Genomic DNA, 21213 nt, shown 5'->3' on the forward strand with positions numbered 1-21213 from the left:
ATCAAACCATCAGAGGTTCCTGTCAAAATATGTTTGATGGATCTTTACTGGGTTATCTGATGAATTTACACAGAGGACCAATCAGCAGTCAGCTTGGACACATTTAAAGGGATAGTTCAAAAAGTGACAATTCTGTCGTCATTCTCGCCCTCTTGTTCTTCCAGTTTCTTTTGTGTAAGGAATACAAAAACAAATGTTGAATAATGCACTTGTCACTTTTTTTTTAAACATAATAATAGAAATGGGGACTGGAGATTTCAGTCTGTTTCTCATGTAAAGCTATCATATGGCTTTAGGAGAATTTAGGATATTCTACTTTTATGACTTTCTTCATTTTGAAGAATATAGTTTTTTTTAGATGAACTGTCCCTTTAAATTTATTATCATATTCCTAACCTCAAATCACACTTTCTCATTAAGCATTAGTCCTTTTCTGCTTTCCTCTTTTATATTTCTTCCTTTAGACAAAAACATAACAATAATAATAATTATACATTTTGATAAGCTGCAAAAGTAAATGGTGTATAACAACATATGATTTGGTTATCTTTGAGTACATCTCTCAGTTTACACTGGTTGCTATCCAACAGGCTTTAATAGTATTCAATAGTACAGATTTTTTTAGATTTTTAAAAAAAAATCTATTTGCAATCAGAAGGTTACTCAGAAATGCAGACAACCGTTGTGGAAAGAAGCAAAACAAAAGTGTCCCACAAAAACGACGACACAATCTTCAACACTCTGAAGCATTGAGGCAGCCCGGTCTGTGGCCGCAAGTCAAACATTTAGGCTGTCAAACTTTCTCAGTTCGCCTTTACGGAAACAAATGATCGTGAAAGCATACCCACAATCCTTAGCTGCAAATTTTCATCAGACAGGCTCAGTGTACAAGTCAGTTTGTTCTGATGCATTTAAGGTTACTTGATAGGAATACTGTGTGCATGTGTGAGTTTCTGTGAATCACTGAAGCTTGTTTATTTGGTCACAACCCATCTTTAACACCCTGTTTTTATTAGTCAAGGAGAGGGAGGAGCAACTTATTTGCAGGGCTGGGGCAAACTCAAATACTGCCTCCTCTCTCCCTTTGTTGAACCCTCTAATCTCCGATAAGGACAGTTTTAGTCTTCATTTCCAAGGAAACGGTTCTCAGGTGTGGTTGGTGTCTAGCTCCTCAATGCTGCAGTTTATGGTAGAGTCGCCAGAGGGGATGGTTTTGCTGATGCGGTCCAGAGTGTCAACGCTGGTGGAGTGTTTAGATTGAACTTTGCCGATTTCCTCCAAAGCGCTGGCCAAAGAGTCCAGATCCCCCCGCTCCTGATGCTGAGCTTCCCATAAACTGAGAATGACAGCGGACGGGCTCGTCTGGCATGCAAAATAACCCAAGTTTCTGTATGGGGAAAAAAATCAGCACAAACTTGGATTAACAGCACAGTCTGCAATGACTTAACAAGGTCCCTCTAAGAGAAAGCAGGAACAAATATGAAATTTCAACTCTTAATTTTTTAAGACTATTCAAGTGCATGGTGAGGAGAAGTAAAATGCTAATGAAATTGTATTGGCAAAAAAAAGCATTTTAAAAATACTTTCATTGGTATTTTATATCATTTTAAGTTCAAAACTGGTTCATGAAAACCAACCTTTTACATATTCATGCGTGAATATGAATCTCAAATCAGAAAACAGAAAATACTGGTTACACTTGAATATAAGTTTCATTTTATTAACATTAATTTAGGTAGGTCTCATGAACCAACAATGGACAATATTTTTAACAGCATTTATTATTCTAGGTTAATGTTACATCTTATTTCATTTTTAAGTTGTATAAAATAATAATATTTAATGTATTATGAATGAACACTTAACATTTTAACAACAGTATATTTATAAATGTACAGTTAACATTAAGCTAAATTAATAAATGCTGAAGAAAATCAGCAGTTAGGTTAACAGTTTTGAATACACGAATAAGCATAGTGTTTCGTCATATTTTTATTTTAACCCACAAGATTGTTTTTATAAACTCATATTATTCCGCTCAGACACTGAATTATTACACTCTTTTGCAAGGATTCTCAGTCTGCATAACTTTCAATTTAATAATGTTATCCTGTAATGCCTGTATGCCCCTGCCCCAACAACATATCAAAATGGTTAAATTAGTTTATAAAAGCGAGAAGGATATTAAAGAAGTTTTGCTTGAAGAAAATCAACCCATCTTCGAGACATGATTGAATCACAGAAAAGAAAATCACAATTCTGCAGGTGTGTGTGTGTGTGTGTGTCTTAAAGAAGCAGACATAGTCCATCTTCTGCCTCCACATTTAATGCAACTGGGTTGTATTAAATGGCAGAAGAAATTCCTTTTGACCTCATGCTGACCTTCCATTAATGCTATTTTAGAAAAACAATCGCTGTGTCTGAAATTGAATACTTCCCTACTATATAGTAGCCTATGTGAAAACAATAGTATGAAAACATAGTGTTCAAAAAACACGAAAGTAGTAGGCGAAAAGTATACAGATGACAAACTACTTCCACCGAGATTCTGGATTGCGTACATTCGATGGACACTTTACTATCCCATGAGGCCTAGGAAGAGAATTTATGAATGGCAGTGAAGAAACACAACTGACACTGGTAGATTTCCAAGTTGGTTATGATGGTCTTCCTTTAGAAAACACTTGCTATTTAAACAGCCTGGTGAGGTCACAACACACGCTGGTCTTTTCAACAAGATATTTAATCTCACCATTAAACAGTCCATCAATAATATGTCGCAGAGCTGATGGGGCGATGTAAACACTCTCATTCTTTGATTTTCTGTGGGGTTTCAGACTCCAACAGGGGGCAGTGTTGCGCTACGCCAGCTCCTGCACCACAGCTCTCTCTCTGGGTAATTGCCCTCTGCGCGGTTTAGACAAGCTTGCACATCCTCAGAAGGTAATTGCAGAAATCCGCTTAACAAGGAGGAGCCATTCTCATTACACACTGCCTGGGGCTCTGACCAGCTAGAAAATTCCCCTAAATCCTTCTGTCCGACTCTTCCATCCTCATTTCAAAAACAACTCTGTCTTTTTATCCCTGGTCGAAAATATTACAAAAATAAACCCACGTCACGAAAGAAAGTTTTATTCAACCTCCGCTGCAGGGAAGCGAATAAACATGAAATAGATTTTAAACTCGAGAACCTTCTGGACATTTTGATCGCAGAATCGGTTTTGCACAATGTTTTTGTTAAACATTTTTGAAACCACCATGGTAAATGAAAAAAAAAGGAAAGAAAAATAGATACAGCTAGTCAGGCACGTGCACAGGTAGGGCTCAACCTGTGCAGAGCACATGCCCTTTTTGCTCTTACACTCGAAGTGCCCTTTTTTTTTGGTGGTGGTGTTTTTTTTCTTCTTCAATAAATCAATGCTATTGGTCACCCTTTACGTCTGTCTGTCTGTTTTAAAAATATTTAGCCAATAAAAGTTCTTAAAAAGAGCTTGTGTGAATCTTGTTCGATCCTCAAACTGTCAGTAAACCCGCTAACTCCGCCCCCTCTATCGTGACTGAATGAACTGGAGCTCCGCAGCAGCCGCACAGCAGACAGCAGCTGAACGAAGTTTTGCAAGGGTAAATAAATATCTTGTTGTTTGAATAAGTACTAAACACTTTGTCTATAAAAGCTCCTATTTTATTTATTTGATGTCTGACTAATACATGTGGGACCTGAGAGAGAGGTCTAGGCTAGAATTTGCCATCTAGTCATACCCAATACATAGCCTACACTTAAATAGCCTGTGCATACAGTAGCATTTCATCTTTTATAAAATGCGATTTTGGCCAAATGTATTTTACAAAAGGAAAAACTGAGCGCCTATATAGCTACAACAAACTTAACCCGTTGATGAAAATGTAATGTGATACCGCCGGCGCCGTTTTAATGACGGACAAAATGCACATTTGCACACATTCGCTGGTCAAAATCCCCGTAACTATATTTGAGTTTGACTTTTGTAAAATGTTAACAATATATTCATAAGCAATACAACAACATATAATTTGTTTTTACCATCGGAAAATCATAAGCACAGGCGCGCCCCCGCGCTGTTTCGTACTGAAACTACACAAAGCGACTGAGTGATCCTCGTCGTCACCAAGGTAATATATTTTTAAGAAATTTTCTTCTTTGATTTATGATTGCTGATACACTTAATTTATTAACATTTCATCTTGTTATGGTAATAATATTAAATTATGGTTAATTCAAGGCTGTTGATATGCACGTATTCGCTATATTTTTTTTAATCTATGGTATTCTATACTCTCCGCTCGTCCTCACATGTATAAATGTAGTAAAACATGGTTTTACTACAGTAATGTTGTAGTAGAAACTAAAAAAAAACATTACAGAAGATCACTGTGAAATCTTTATATTTTATCATGCAGAATGTAATTCATGATTTAATTCCTTCCAATGCTTAATTTATTTGATCCAAAATACAGCAAAAACAGTAATATTGTGAAATATTTTTACAATCTAAAATAACTGTTTTCTATTTAAATATTTTAAAAAGTAATTTATATCTGTGATCAAAGCTGAATTTTCAGCATCATTACTAAAGTTCAGTACTCTTCAGTGTCACGTGATCCTTCGGAAATGCTTTTCACTGCAACTGTACTTTTCACACTATTTTATTTATTTATTTTCATTGCTGGCTTATTTTAGGGAAAGTGTAGTGAACAAGGGACCTTCAAGAGACCAACATTCCCGGTCCTCCACAGTATCAAGTTTTTGCCAGGTAGGCGGATACATGTTGGATATGCTATAGTTGTATGGCTACCATTGTATCGCTATAGTTTCTTATAATCTGGAATTGAGTTGGACATAATTATTTAAATTATATTTCAAAATAGTTTCTCAAAAATACTTGACTCATGTTTATGTGTGACTATGAGAAGAGGGGAAGGTAGAGCAATGTTAACCAAATAATACAAACTAGCTTTTGAAACCAAACAGAATAGCTAAAAAATATATATATATTTTATTGAACTTTTTGTGTGCAAAGAAAAAAAGCAAAAGAAGAAAAAAATAAATATATATACACATATTTTTATAACTATAACATTTATAAAAAAAATATAAATGATATAACTATTTTTCGTACTTAAATGAATTCTGATTACATGGTGGTGGAAAAAAGGGAGAGGTTGCCCTTTGTCAGTTTCAGCACATGCCCCTAATATAAGTAGCATTAATCTGTTCTATATGACTATATATTCAATATAGTCATTAAATGTAAAGTATTCTGAAGCCATGCACCAATTTTGTGTCAAACAGACCAAGAAGCAAGTTTTCAATTCATTAAAAATATAGCCGTTCACTATCCACATCTATTCAAAATATGGCACAGTTAAACATGTCAGGTTAGAATGACATGAGGGTGAGTAACTGATAACAGAATTTGCATTTAAGAGTGAACTGTCCCTTTAGATGTGTGCATATCTATGTCAATGCTTTATCACAGATATGAGGTATGTTCTCCTAGTACTGGGGCTTGCAGGATGATTGAGATCTCATTACAGCACTACAGCTACTGCCTGTGGCTCTGCCGATGGTTAATGTGGCCATGTGCTATAGGAAAATGGAGCAAATTAGATGTTTGGGATTCCATATGTTGAGATCCAGTTTTTTTTTGTATTTGAGCATGTATGTCACCGTCGGTATGTGTACTTATGGACAAAGCACGTCCATGTTTATCTGTATTTTTACATTAATTTCTCACCTGTCTATATGCAGTTTCTGCGCTAAGAGCTGCCAGTCTTTGCCCTTGGCATTTGCTGTGTCGAAGGTCGCGCAGATTCGCTGGCGAATGGACAGGGGGATTCTGAAGGCCCTGGACCCCGTCTGGGAGGTGATGGTACAGTCTGATTGTGTGAAGAATGGCACTGTGTCTTTTTCACTCTGAAGGAAAAAAGTATTGCAGTGATATATTAGAGTTTACAGAGGGGTTAAATTGGGATAGAACAATCTGGAACAGTTATTTTAATTAAATATAAAAAAACGTTGACAGTTTATCAAGTTTTTGTTTTGAAAATCGACCACTAATGTCAAAAGCACAAATAATATAACTTGGATCAACACATTTAATATTAATTTATTTTTTGATTGCTGAAAAACATGATATTTGCATATTCAATTATAAATATTTTATATTTTTTTTTTGCATCAGAACCTCCAGATTTAAGGTTTTACCCACTTCGAAAAGGTCCACTGTATAAAAAAAAATGGACCATCAATATTCCAAACACAAGACGCTATCTAATTCTATTGCGCTTTGTCAATATCTTTGTTTTTTTTAATATATGAGTTTGTGTCTTCCAAACCTCAGCAACAGTGGTGTAGACCTGTAGGATCTGCTCATGACCTTTGACCTGCCGAACACTGATCTTACAGGAGAGCTGATTGGCTGCTGGACTGTAGCGCTCTAGAGAAAAGGCACACTGCAGAGGAGACTGGCTACTGGCCCACACCTGAGAGAAGGAGAATTCCTGCACCAAAAGAGTAAGGAGAATGAAAGAGTGAATATCTCAGTGCGAACCAATAGGAAGTATATGTGCCTCCTCTCCTCCTTATTGTTATTCTGCTGTTGGAGCTGCTGAAGCTAATTTACTTAGTGTCATGTCACTGACGGCCCTGCCAGAACTCAGCCTAGTATGAAAAAACAGGGCTTGCTATGGGTATGATTTGGATAAAAATTTGCCTGCGGTCATAAAGCTTTATGAAGAAAGGAATGGTGGGTAAACAGCATTGAGAAAAACATTCTCTTGAGAATGTGTCATCCAAAAACAGAAACAATTTGATAAAATAATACAAATAATGACAAATAGCTCTGCTGGTGTAGCAAATAAAACTAAATAGAGAGTGCTGCTTTCCCATGCTCAACCTGACACCATGATACTAATGCTATATAGTGATAGGGTGTTGTATACGGTCCAAGCGAAAAAAAGCCGTTATGAAGGGCTCTAGATATGGTTTGGGTCTCTTCTTCAATATAAGTGCAATTTTTTGGGGATTGTTTCATTTTCTAGTAAGCAAAAATTGCTTAGAAATGCATCTGAGCACATCTCACCTCAACAAGCTGCATGATATGAGTCCACTTTAGACATTCTACAAACTATATGTAACTTTGCAACTACATGTTAACTATCAGTCATTAGAGTATAATTAGACTGTCTGCTTAAACACTTTATTTTGACGCCCCCACAACAGAAATTCTACTGACTATAAGTATCTTTGCAAGTACATGTCAATTTATTCTACTAACTGTAACCTAAGAGTCTACTAATACTCTAATGCGAGTTAGTTGACGTGTAGTTGCAATCTTACTTATAGTTAGTAGAATGTCTAAAGTGGACTATCGATATAAATTGTAAACGTATAAAGCACCAAAGTTATAATACTCAGGATTAGGGGCTTTGAATAACAACAGTAACATACCACAGTTGTCTATTTAAATAGTTTTTAAAAACACATTTAACTGACACTTTCCTGTTAAAACCATACAGGGTGAAAAGACATCCTTATCTCCAGCTAAATTCCTACCACAGCCTCTGGCTAAACTACAGAGCAGTATTAATATTCATATGACCAGTCAAATGAACACTGGAATTTGACATCTTATTAATATTCAGCTCATATGCATATTAACAAAACTCATGCATATTCATACGAAGCTGGCATCCATATTTATGAGGACAGCACCTGGCAGGTGGTAAAAGGTTTGATGCTCCAGAGGAACTGGGGGATGTCCTGGATGGAGACCTGTAGGCTGAAAGAGTTCGCTCTGAAGAGCAGGGTCTTGGGTTCCTCCAGGAGTCGTCCACCTCGACCCCGTTCCATGGATACCACCTCCTGCGAGGAAGAGTAAATACAGATATAAAAACTCATGCATAAACACGCTCTGACACATATAATACCCTACAACAGGAACAGAACTCAACTGACTGCTCACGTTTAAATTATTCAGGTGAAAAACAGCCCTCCCACATTACACAACAGCTATTTTCTGGATCTAGCGGCACCTTTAATCTTCATAACCCGAGAAGATGAAGCAGAAAGTGATTAAAAACCTGCATCTAACGCGAGGCTGACGTTTCCAACCCATAGACCAACAAACAGGTCGAAGAAATGCCTGCATTGCATTTTTCATCTACAAGAATGGAATTACAATAACACCCTGAGTCTAAAAAAACCCCAAAAACCCAAAACAAAATTTAGAAACACAACAACTAATAAATCTAAAGGTACAATGCCTTCAATTACCAACTCGGTCGAATACAATGAACATCGCCTACCTTTACTGTTTGCACAAATGCAACACGCACACAAAATGGCATGCAGAACAGGAGCGAGAGACACTGGATGGATAGAATCAGCATTGATGAAAGGCACGGGTGATTTTGTGCTCTTTGCATCTATTCTGTGGGAATTGTTGACAATGGCACAGTAGCATTAAAAGCATTAGGTCTCTCTCTCTCTCTTGCTTTCTCTCTCTCTCCGTCACAAAAGACAGGAAAATAGTCTCTCGCTGTGATGGCTGCTGATCGATCCTGGCTTGAATTCGTTCAGTTTCCAGAGAGGAATTAATTTGCTGTTTTGTGAAATGCAAACAACACTGACAACAAAAGAGTACAAAAGAAGAGAAAAAATGCTGGGTGAACGGCTGGGTAAACAAAGTGGAAGAGTGCTTTGGTGTGGAGAAATACAATCTTTGACCAGTCACTTGTGAGTGTGTCCTGTTGGGAAAGAAGACTTCACAGAGCCGAGATCTGTCTCTCTCTCTCTCTCTCTCTCTCTCTCTCTCTCTCTCTCTCTCTCTCTCTCTCTCTCTCTCTCTCTCTCTCTCTCTCTCTCTCTCTCTCTCTCTCTCTCTCTCTCTCTCTCACACACACACACACACATACACACACATACACACACACACACACGTTGGGTTTACATTTTTTTTAATGGGACATTCCATGACTTCAATTGTTTTTATATTGAGATATTGAGTCTTTTCACTTCACTTAACTCTTATTTTGTTGAGACATTATTCAGGTCATTCTACAAGATACATTGGTTTCCCTTGTATACATACACTACTATTCAAACGTTTTGGGTCGGTACATTTTGGGACCTTAAACCCTGGAACCTTTAATGAAGGCATAATACTATTCCAAAATATATATTGAAGTTCATTAATTTAGCTTGAACATAAAGCCACTCCAGACATCAGTACTTTGTTTGTGTGTGTGAGTTTGGGAGAGAGAGGGAAAAATAGAACCACCAATTCAGTATGTGTATGTCTTGAGGCTTCAATACCACACAAAGACATCTCCACATCTCCGTAACCGAGAAGAAAATATCTATGTGAGACATTAAATATAAATGACATATTATGCTTTCTTCATAAAGTGAAGAGATTGTAAGTTATGTGTGTGTACAACAAAGACTTCTCTGAAGCCGTGTCCGCTCAGCTAGACGTTACGCTTAACAGAATGTAAATCACTTTTAATTTGCGTTCAGAAAAAATTCAGTCACGTAGTGATCGCATGAAGTATGCGAGTGGCTAACCGTGTCTTTGTAATTTAAGAAGCCATTCTATCAGTTAGCAGGAGATGTGTGTGTGTGTGTGTGTATGAGATTGGTCCAGCTGACTTTCAGTGGAGCGTAAAACCAGAGTACCCACAGGGCATGACAGCTAGCCATAACATGCTGCCCCATGAATGCAAATATCCAATAAGCTGTGGATTTCCATCTAATGTCATATGCAGTATGAAGGGAATATGTATCATGACATGTAAGAAGCCTACATGTGAATGCCGAAAACACACCCAGCGGAATTAATGATTTTCCATGCTGGTTTGAATGAACTGCTGGATTCTTTAAGCCCACAGTGTACATATCGTTTTACACGTACGTTAGGGTCACCGTTCAGTGAGTGTACTCACTATGCGAAGTGCTGAATAAACAGAAGAGACAAAGCCACTTGTAGGCAAGCTTTCAATGTTGGCAAAAGAAAAAAAGAAAGGCGAAATGTTTACTAATGCTGTGTTAAGCAGGGAAGGAGACCTGAGGTAGTTTTTTGAGTGGATGTCAATAGAGGACAGGGAAAAAGTCTTAACATTTAATGATTCGACAACCCATCGGCTAATCTTCAACATGTTTGCTCTTAATAATTAGTTTTGGATTCATTTATTTTTAGAGTTTACATAAAAACAAGTGTTTTATAAGAGAAGTCACGGACAATTAGGCGACAGGTGTGATTCAGTTTACGGCACTTCTCATTCATTTTTATGGTATCCGCAAACAGTGATTGACTGTCGCACATCTGAACAAAATACAATGATGTCAAGACTCTAATGTCATTGGTTATCAAGGCACACGTGATCCAAGTTAGCTGTTACGCTTTCTCCAATGGTAGATCCACTGACCCACGTATCTCACCCATCTCTGAGAAGAGACAGAAACGTGTGCAAGTTACAACAACTATGGATGGCTACGTGGATGAGAGATTATGCGAGGATGTTAGAAAGCATCTGCATTTGTACAACTTCAGCCTAAAAGATGATTAAGATGGGTTATAATTTGTGGCGAGAGATTGCTCAGGAGGGGTAGTACAAGTTGTCATAATGTGCATGCATTGACCGCCTGTGTACGTACATGTAAAATTGAATATACATTAAAAGGCTTTGAGTACAAATGTGAGCGTACAAAAAAACCAAAGTATACTTTGGGCTTAGCTAGCGGGTCAGGATCCGAGACAACATATGTGGTTATCAATAATGTACACACACACACAAACACACAAACAAACTTAAAAGTCTTTACACACCTGAAAGGCATGGGGCATATCATCGACACAGTACACTCGAATGTTGTAGTTGAGGAAGTTGGGCTCCATGTTTCCAAACACAGCCAGTCGGAGTCTCTTCCCAGCCGTCTGTGTGAGGGCCTCTCCCACTAAAGCGTAACACCCCGGCCTCTCCACCAACAGGTGGCAGCACTGAGTGTCCAACAGGCAGTAACAAGAAGTGCTCTCCTCTTCCACAGTCATCACCTCCTGTCAGAAACACACATACACTCACAGTCAAAATCCAACAGTTGATGAGTCATACGTAAAATTCTTACACAACATCGACTGCGATTAACACTTTATTTTGATGGTCCCCTAGACATTTTGTTGACTATAAGTAACGTTTCACCTTCGTACATGTCAACTAACTCTCATTAGAGTATTGGTAGACTGTCTGCTTAATATCTGCTAACACTTAATGTGATGGTCCATCAACAGACATTCTACTGACTATAAGTAACTTTGCAAGTACATGTCTTATTACTTACTTACTTATTCTACAAACCCTTCCCCAACAGTCTATTAATACTGAATCAATACTCAAATGAGAGTGAGTTGACATGCAAGAGCAATGTTACTTCAAAGTCAACAGAATGTCTAAAGGGATACTTTATCAGAATAAAATACAACCGGTTTTGCTATTGGGGACAACTGTGGTGACTGATGATGTCACAAATCTATCAAAACCTGTAAACTTTTTAAGGGCCAGATTTACTAAACCGGGCAAATTAGCATAAGAGCGCAATTCTAAAAAAACGCAGATGGAAGTGGAAAGTTCTGCGCGTTATCTACTCATGACGCGCAAATTAAAGAACACAAACACAGCCGGATCATTTCCATAAAGACCAATAACACAATCTACCCAGAGCAGCACAAATTAGCATCTGGTTTAAGACATTTTCTTTTGGGGGCATTACATAATGGTGCAAATATATCAGTAAATTGACTAGCGCAAACCTTAGTAAATCACCTTACATGATTAATTTAAATACTCTCCTCCCATAAATTTTGCGTCTGAAAGAGAAACTGAAACAAATGCATATGCAGTAAGGTCAGCCATGTCCACACCCTGTCCAACCCTGCTAGTAAATCCTGACAGTATTTTTTTAACGTCAAAAAGAGGGTTTGCACTGGCGCAAGCGGTTAGTAAATCTGGCACTAAAACTTTAAACGTTCACTTTTTCCATATTTATAACACTTTTAATTCTGACAATGCATGACAAAATGCTCGTGACTGCGGCTGAGTAGAAGCATTTTGAACTTTTTGAACCCCTTTTAAAAAAGTAATAAAAGTAGAAAAAAACTTAATGGAAATGCATATCTTTGAAAAAAATATATTAAACATTTTAATTAATTATACATTTAAATATATGGTTTTATCCTTTTATATTTATTTGAGTATTTTGTTTAATTTATATTTTATTATTTTAATAATTTATTAAATGAAACGGTAATACATTATTGATATAATAATTTACAGGGAAAATACTGCAATATAAATTCTGCACTAAAATAATGAACTACAATTAAATTTCCTTAAGGTTTTTAAGTAATTGTTTTGGTGAAAATCCATGAAAACCACCAGATGGTGTGTAATCTGTTATGTATTTATTTGTTAATCAAATGTTTCAGAATATTTGATTTCAATTAGTGTTAGAATCATTGTTTTTGAATTGCCTTCCCCATCTTGAAGAAAAACATAATTGTTTGCCTTCACTTAAGTACACCACTGACATGCTATAAGATACGCTGCAATGTTTATATAGTACAAGTATGATTAATAGAAACATCCAAGAATATCCATGCTGATCGACTGTTTTTCTTTTCTAGAACATGCTTCAATTACTTTTAAGTAGGAGAGAGGCCTCGTTGCCATAAAAGTGTGCAAAGTAGGCCTCGTTGCCATAAGCACTGACAGCTACTTACTTTTGGCAACCCTGAGGCTTTTCACAGGCCGCTTCACTTTATAAAATCCTCGGTCAGCATAAACGTACATAAACATGTTAGAGAAAGGTGAAGATCTTTAGCTGAAATTATGCTTCCCTTTTCTTTATAGCTCTGCAGATGGAAGCACAGCTTGATTATTATTATATGCATCTGGTATTTGAATGTCAGGAACAGTGGGTGTGTTGCGGCCAGCAGGAACTCTGAGTCCAGGGTCTCCATTTCACTGGCTGTATATAGCTAAAGCTAAGCATAACTTTGCCCCCTGAAGCGATCCGAACCATTTGTGACGGCAGAAAGCTTGATATTTCCTGTCTAAACACACCATCGCACAGAAACCATTGCCTATTACCCACAAATCAGTGGGTGCACATAAAGTGTGCTTTCTCTCTCTCTCTCACACACACACACACACACACACACACACACACACACACACACACACACACACACACACACACACACACACACACACACACACACACACACACACACACACACACACACACACACAGTAAAATGCACAAAAAAGGTGTTATTCTCAATTCTGCAGTGACATTACTCTCTATCCGCCTATCGCTTGCTCTCGTATTATGCCTGCTTGAAAAAGCTCATTATTTCAAACAACTGTCAAAGGTCTCCGCGTCTTTAACACAGCGTCAAAATGACTCGATTGCACCGAAAGAAAAGGAGTTGATTGGTATTGTGATGTGTCTTTGAATTAGAGAGTCTGCGTTTGATTATAGTCTGCTTAAATGTCAAGTCGCACACACACGCTTGCTGCACTACACTAATACAAACAGAGATGGTTTCTCCAGGGTCGGCTTGTGTCAGTGATCTCCAGCTTAACTTTGATGAAGTTCTTTCAACATGTAAGAGCAGTATGAATCCCTCTCTTATAAAGAACAGCAAAATATCAAAGGGAAAGGACTGTGTTAATAACAGAAACACAGAGAGATGTTCTTAAAGTGCACTCAATGTAGGAACATCAGTCTACGATGAAGAGGGCATATCTATTGATTTTGTTACAATGGTGACCTTCAGCATTCTTACTTCAGAATGACACTTCAGTTCTTTATAATTGCCAGCAGAGCACACTGCCGTTTCCCATTAAACTACATGATTCAGAGTTTAAATAATCTACACTCATTCAAGGATGCCCTATTCAGCACGTTGGTTAAAGACTAACTTGAAGGGTTTAATAATGATACTATTCTTATGTCAGCCTTACCTCCCAGCTGTTGTCCTGGGTTTGTCTCTTAAGCTTGATATTCCAGTCTTCTGAACTCACATCTGCACAGTGGGCTATCGTCAAGGCAACAGGGCAGGAAAGGGTCAAGCCAGGAGGGCCGTACGTTACTTCAGGACTCAAAAGTATCTCCTGACCTTCATCAGACAAAGCACTGCAGGTAAAGAGACAGAAAGAGAGATTAACTGATATTGTTAAAAAAAATGTTTATTGTGGCTATGCTAATACTGTTGGTTCCTAATGATTTACCACTGTATTTTTCCCTCATTTGTAAGTTACTTTAGATAAAAGCATCTGCTAAATGAATAAATGCACAAAGTAATGCTTCTGATTCTACTTAATTGGCACTAGAGATCAGATGGAAACACACACGCTTGCAGAAAGAAAAAAGTCCAGTAAAAGGTTGGAATTGACGTTTTGCTAAGCTCCGCCTCCCTTGGTTACAGCTGCTAACTCTGACAAGCGTTTCAAAAGATCCCATAGGAATGAACTAGAGATTTCAGCAAGATTTTCAATAAGATACTATCCTTACGTGGGCTGGAATCAATTGTGACCTGGAAACAGCATTAAATCATATTTTTGGATAGTCTCCCTAAAACTTATTAAACGTTTCAAACACTGAGTTCCAATACAAAAAGAAATTAAACTAGCGGTCAGCATCAGTTGTTAAAGCAGGATTGGTCAGTGATGCTTTAAGGCGAAACTTAGTGTAAGGTCAGTTACTTACATAATAAGTTTTAATAAGTCCACATGACAGCCATAACAATAACGAGGAATGACATCGTTGAAATCACATTCAGATTTTTTTTTTTTTTGCAGCTGATGAACGATAAATATTAACAGCCAATCAGAATACAGCTTCAGCATTTAAGGCGCTTATAATAAACAATGTTTTTGTGCACACTCCCATAATTTTGCTAAATAAGACATATTTTTTTGATCCTGGAACAACATTCCTGAAAATTTAGTCCTACCCCTAAACCTTACCCGAAATTATCCCTGAAATCAGAGCGAAATGATAGCTAAATAATACTAATGTTGAAGCACCTAACCCTGGTTTAAGCCTAAATTTGACAAACTGTAAACATGTCCCTCAAATCTGATTCGTTGATTGGAATGTTGTTCCAGGATCAACAAAGATGTTGATCCAGGAACATGTTGCACTTGGTGAAGTCACGTTCACTGTGTGAACATAATATTTTAGAAATGATTTCACCCCATAATACTGGTATGCCTTAAAGCAGTGAAACTACCGGTGAATAAATTTTTCTAAAACGTTTTCCCCAAATTAAAACTTCCTGACCACTATTAAAATAAAATACAGATCAAGAGATCAACTTGTGTGAAATGCTCATGGCATATCCTCACTCAATATGTGTCAAAATGACAGTATTGATTTCAACAGAAGATGCCAACGTTAAAATAAATGGAATTCGTTTGGTTAATAAACACGAGGGTGAGCTACTGTGATTACACCACTAACAAACATTAGCTAGAAATACAAGCAGATTTGTTAATGGAAACACGTCAAGTAGTCACACAGCTCTCCATGCAAACACAAAGCCTGCAGACTCAGCGCTAATACAGATATATTGTACTTTGTGCTGGTTGAGGTGATTCCGAAGGGCAGTTGGACTTGATCGGGTGTGGATCAGTGTGTGTGTGTGTGTGTGTGTGTGTGTGTGCGTGTATGTTTGTGTGTGTGTGTGAGTTCACTGGTCGATGGTGTTGTTTGAAGTGCCTTCTGAGGAGCCTGGTGACATATTGAGACAGTTTGGACGTGTTAGTGTCGATCGATATGACTGCTGTGGATCCTCAACAAGGATTAGTCATCTACTGCAGGGGGAGTTCACAATAGCCTGGGTGGCGCCATGGAAAACACACTGACTCAGCAGATTACATGAACCAGACACCTGCTGTCAACAGAACCAGGATGATTTACCATTCATTACTTTGTGCACAGAGATTCAAACTAGATTTTAACACTGAGTGGTGTTTGTCCATGTGAAACCATGATGCTAAGGTGTTCTCAATAGTTTTGCTTGGGTGTTTGCTATATTGTAACTAGCCCAAATATCCATGTTTGGACATTTTTACCTGTTTTATTGTCGGACAGGAAAAAAAATCCGGTCAAACTTTAGATTAGGGTCTATTTCTCACTATTAACTAACTATTAACTATGACTTTTGCCTCAGTAAACTCCTAATTACTGCTTATTAATAATTTGCAAGGTAGTTGTTAAGTTTAGGTATAGGGTTAAGGGATGTAGGATATGGTCATGCAGAATAAGGCATTAATATGTGCTTTATAAGTACTATTAAACAGCCAATAACCTAGTAATATGCATGCTAATATGCAACGATTTAATAGTGAGAATCGGACCCTAAACTAAAGTGTCACCAAAAAATCCAATGTCCTAATTGCTTAGAAAAGTAATAACTTAGCTTTCATCAATAAGCTATTGTTAGAATCACTCATATTTTTAGCACAAACAGGCCAAAGTTCAACACTTAAATGCCCAAAATAAGATATTCTGAAGAATACTGGAAACCAAATAGTTTTGGTAACCATTGACTTCCACTGTATGGACAAAAACACATATTTGTTCCACAGAAGAAAGGTTTGGAACAACAGGAGGGTGAGTAAATGAGGAATGAATATTCATTTTGGGTGAACTATCTCTTTAAGGTAATGGATTTTGACAACAGCTCGCTAGTAATGCTGCTTCTGATGAACATACGGGATCGTAAGTGTTTATTTTACAACCGGAGCCGTTTTTCTCATTCTAAGCAGGTGGCAGGCTGAGACAGCCGTCCAATTACAATGTTCGACACTGTATCGTACCAACAGGCCAGTCACTGAACAACCTTCTAATCGCTGTCTCACTCCATCTGCACTGTTTGTTTACATGTTGATTTATTTATATTGAATAATTTACCTGTTTCCTCCCAACTTCCTCCATTTATTGGCATTGCATCCAAACTCTTTTGTGTCTGAAATAAAAGCAATTAACTCTGATGAAGCAGCTAAGCTTGTTTTGCCATTCTGGAGAGGAGAGAGAGCGTTACCTGACATTTACAGTCGTTTAATGAAACTCCAGCAAACACTAGAAAAACATTCAGTCAGAAAAAAAAAGTACCTCAGATAATTATGACTTTGGCAGCAGGGTTAACACATTAACACACATTAACTAAATAAACATAGTTTATCCTTAAACATTTTATTTCAGCTAGTAGTTGCCAAGACAACATTTCTCATTTTCATTTATTTTAACTTAATGTCCTAAATTAAGTAAAATGAAAAAAGCTATATAGACTTAAAATAACAATAAATGACTAAATTACTAAAACGTTCAAAAGAAAATGGAAAACATAAAAATAAAAGATATATTAAAATTTTTAATTTATAATTTAAACTATAATAAATCACTTATTCGTGTCTGTAAATTTGGTCAAGCCATTCAGATTTTAGATAAAAATCCAGTCATCATCTATTCACCTTACAAACTCATTACCTTTTTCCCTGTGGAAGACACAGAGCTATCAAAATCAAACCATTAGTTGATTTTTTATTTATTTTTAAAGCTACTTGTTTCCATATAATGAAAATGCATCTGGCAAGTTCAGTTGTATTAAAATTACTTTACTAAAAAGAAAATATATTTTGCCTGTGTCTAGTTTATCACTACACTAGCATGTCTTATACTTACAAAATTAACATGTAACTTGCTAAAAAGCCTTTTTTTGTCATTTGGTTATGTTAAGCCTATCTCATCTAGAGCACCAAGTGAGCCACAACGCCTCTGATTGTGATTCTTTAATATTCTCCTTTTTCCTCATACAGACACAAGCCTAGAGACCATACTTTAACTAATTGAAATCAAAACGGCTCCCTGAGGAAACCCCCTCAACAAGCGTCTTCATTGCATTTTGTGCCACAGGCATTATGGCCTGATCAATATGAACAATTATCCCTTTTAGATCACAGTGTCTAGGAGAAGGGAAGTATTTGACTATAAAACCCTGTTCACACTTACGGGAATTTTGACATGGGAGGTCATCAGGCAGTAACACTTTATTTCGATGGTCCACTTTAGACATTCTACTAATAATTATGAGTAAATTCACAACAACGGTCAACTAGCAGTCATTGGAGTATTAGTAGACTGTCTGCTTAATATCCGCTAACACTTCATTTTCATTGTCCCCCAACAGACATTCTACTGACTATAAGTATCTTTGCAGCTACAGGTCAACTTATTCTACTAACAGCCTAGTTGACATTCAGTTGCAAAGTTACTTATAGAATGTCTAAAGTGGACCATCGGAATAATGTGTAACCCATCAGGCAGTATTACTGGTTGCTAGAAGGCATTTATTCAGCTAGATGCCCTAATGTTATTTATACTGGTAAACGTTTGAAAATATTGCTGCTCATTGCATTCTGACAAGGAATGCGTTTCCTTGCAGTTAAAAAACGAATCATTCCGTAGTAGAATATTTTTATGAACATTTCAGCAGGCACATAATACAGTACATCATACCATCAAAGTTGAACAATCAATGATTAAGTGCATTAATTGCCATACACTACCTATCAAATATTGTGAAATAATTAAGATTTATTTTTAATGTAAGAAGTCTCTTATGTTATCCAAGACAGATCCAAGTGATCAAAAACTACAGTAAATTCAGTAATAATGTGAAATATTATTACAAGTTAAAAGAACTGAAATGTTTAAAATGACATTTATTCCTATAATGGCAAAGCTGTGTGTTTTTAGCAGCCATTACTTTGGCACATGACCCTACAGAAATCATTCTAAAATGCAGATTTGTTGCTCAGTTATCAATTATTGTTGGGGCTCAATTATTAATGACAGTTCTTATTATTATCAACGTTGAAAACAGTTTAATACCTTTTCTTAAAGATTCTTTGATGAATAGAAAGTTCGATAAAGTTTTGATAAATTTAGTGCATCCTTGCAGAATGGAATTTATTCTCTCTCTCTCTCTCTCTCTCTTTCTCTCTCTCTCTCTCTCTCTTTATTTGTATATTTTTTACAAACTTTTGTCAAGGTTTCTAGAAATATATTAAGCAACAAAAACAGTTTATCATTATTATGTCCCTCTATGTGGACTTCTCCATCATGTCTAAACTAAACTGCAGTAAGTCAGCTGTTTATTTGCATCCAATTATAATTCTGTGAAAGACTTGGACACGGCTACTGTTGCCATTGCTTTGTCGCTGTAAATTCCAGTCATTTTAACAACCTTTAAAAATTCTAGCCCTGTCAAAAGTGAATGCTAGCTAGCATGCATAGGTCCAGCCATTATTCATTTCCCATGGTTCATCAAATGTAAGGAGCCGGAGATGCAGCGCTAATAACAAGGAGATACATCACCTATTGATTTACAAGTTTAATATCCGGCAGGATAACAAAAAACAAGTCTGCTTTCATTAACACAGTGTGAATCATTTCCTAGTAATACAAAATGTTCCGTGTGATGTCCAGGTGAATCCACAGGGAAGGGTACAGGAGAGCTTTAAGCTCTGCAAATAGCCCAGAGGTCTGAGCAAACTCAATCCTATCACTGTGAACAAATAAAAAGAGTCTCTGATTGATCCTTTTTCATGACTCTGCTCTCAATAGCCGCTGTTATGAGGACTCTGGAGATCGTGCGGCTAAATTTAGGAGGTTCTGCAGATTGATTTCTGCCTCTCTCTTCTTCTAACCCCCCTCCCTCCACTTTCTGTAGATGCTTTCTGGTCAGATTGCAATGTTGTGGATTGAATTTCTCCCTGCCACTCACCGCAACTGTCAAAAGATAGGCTTTGACTGACAGTTGGGCTGAGCAGCTAGCGTTTGACTGACGGATAGCTGCGCGGCGGTGGTGTTGGCTCGTCGGACGGGAGACGGGGAAGCAAACAGCTCCGAGCTTATCGGGCGCTAGCAGGTACCTTCATCTGTGAACTTGCTGAGATTGAGGTTTTCATCTTTGAGCGCTGAAGAGTCTCTGAACACTCATGACCTTTGATCTCTATCAATCCCAGCAAGCCTACAACTGCCACTGAGGATTGGGAGAGAAGAGAAAGTGTCTTCTGTCTGATTCGAGGTGACATTATAGTGAGTTGTACAACTTTAGTTTGAAATTCTTGGTCGTTGAAGTTTGCTCATAATTTTTGGAGGGTTAATACCAGAGTTAAGCAGCTCAACAGAACAAAGCAAGTGGCATTCTGGGAGATTTCCTCACTGGAAATATAAGCTGCGTTACTTTTTAAAGCATCCCTACACAGTTTTTACTGCTCCCTAAACACTCAGCAGGGGATATCTGTAGAAGTTCACTTTACTTGACAAAATGTGTTCAATTGAAACAGCCTGCAAACACAGATTAGAAGTTTGAGATATGAAAACATTACATACTTGTGTAAATAATTCTGATATAAATTATTATCCTTTCATATGCAATGGACTTGATCTGAGACTGGCACTGGTGGCAAATGGTTTGGTAATAAGACAAACACAAGCATAAAAATCAGCTAAAATAACTTTCAAGATATTTCAAGATATTTCTTATTTTAATTTAAACCCCTCAACAACTGTTTGTTTGTTTGTTTCCTTTGAAAAAACAGAGTTCCAGACAGTATATAGATACATGACTTTACTTAATGCTAAAGTGTGATTTCTGTAAATGGAAATGTCATGTAAATTTAAAAAAAATATTAAAAGCTTTTTTTAATGATTATACATGACTAGCTCTAAAATATTTGATCAGGTAGAAATTGTCATTTTTTTTAAAAACATTATCCTTAATCTTTATTCTGTAAATCATGAACAACTGAAAGAGCCATGTAAATTCATTAATTAAAAACAGTGGGTTCCCTTAAGAACATTCAGTTCCAAAAACGTCTGTAATCCAAAAACTAAAATAATTTAAATTGTAATTATAATGCCCAATGTTTAAAATAAAAAAGATTCAAATAACTAGGGGGCTTTCGAATGTTATTGTTAACAATGGGTGCCCTTGGAGTTAAAAATGTTGAGAAGCATAGATTTATCATGCTTACACCGTAGTGTGATGTCTACAGTGCTGGTCTTGGGTCGAGTACAGTGCCATTGTTTCAGTCACC

At 37.0% G+C, this 21213-nt stretch overlaps 1 protein-coding gene across 2 annotated transcripts in view; it reads right to left on the bottom strand.

Moving 5' to 3' along the window:
- Positions 1-429: 429 nt before the first annotated feature.
- The window catches only part of unc5da (unc-5 netrin receptor Da), a 258001-nt gene continuing 237217 nt past the window's right edge, over positions 430-21213 (bottom strand). For both annotated transcript variants that reach the window (XM_077232809.1, XM_077232810.1), the window contains exons 12-17: positions 14065-14236; positions 10869-11096; positions 7754-7903; positions 6376-6540; positions 5775-5953; positions 430-1387 (exon numbers count right to left, since the gene is read on the bottom strand). In XM_077232809.1, coding sequence (XP_077088924.1) covers positions 1147-1387; positions 5775-5953; positions 6376-6540; positions 7754-7903; positions 10869-11096; positions 14065-14236 — 1135 coding nt within the window. In that variant the 3' untranslated portion in view covers positions 430-1146. The remainder of the gene's footprint in view (positions 1388-5774; positions 5954-6375; positions 6541-7753; positions 7904-10868; positions 11097-14064; positions 14237-21213) is intronic.

The sequence above is a fragment of the Siphateles boraxobius genome, unplaced genomic scaffold, assembly GCF_051911475.1.
Source record: "Siphateles boraxobius isolate OS27281-9 unplaced genomic scaffold, OSU_SipBor_1 18, whole genome shotgun sequence".
Taxonomy (NCBI): Eukaryota; Metazoa; Chordata; class Actinopteri; order Cypriniformes; family Leuciscidae; genus Siphateles; species Siphateles boraxobius.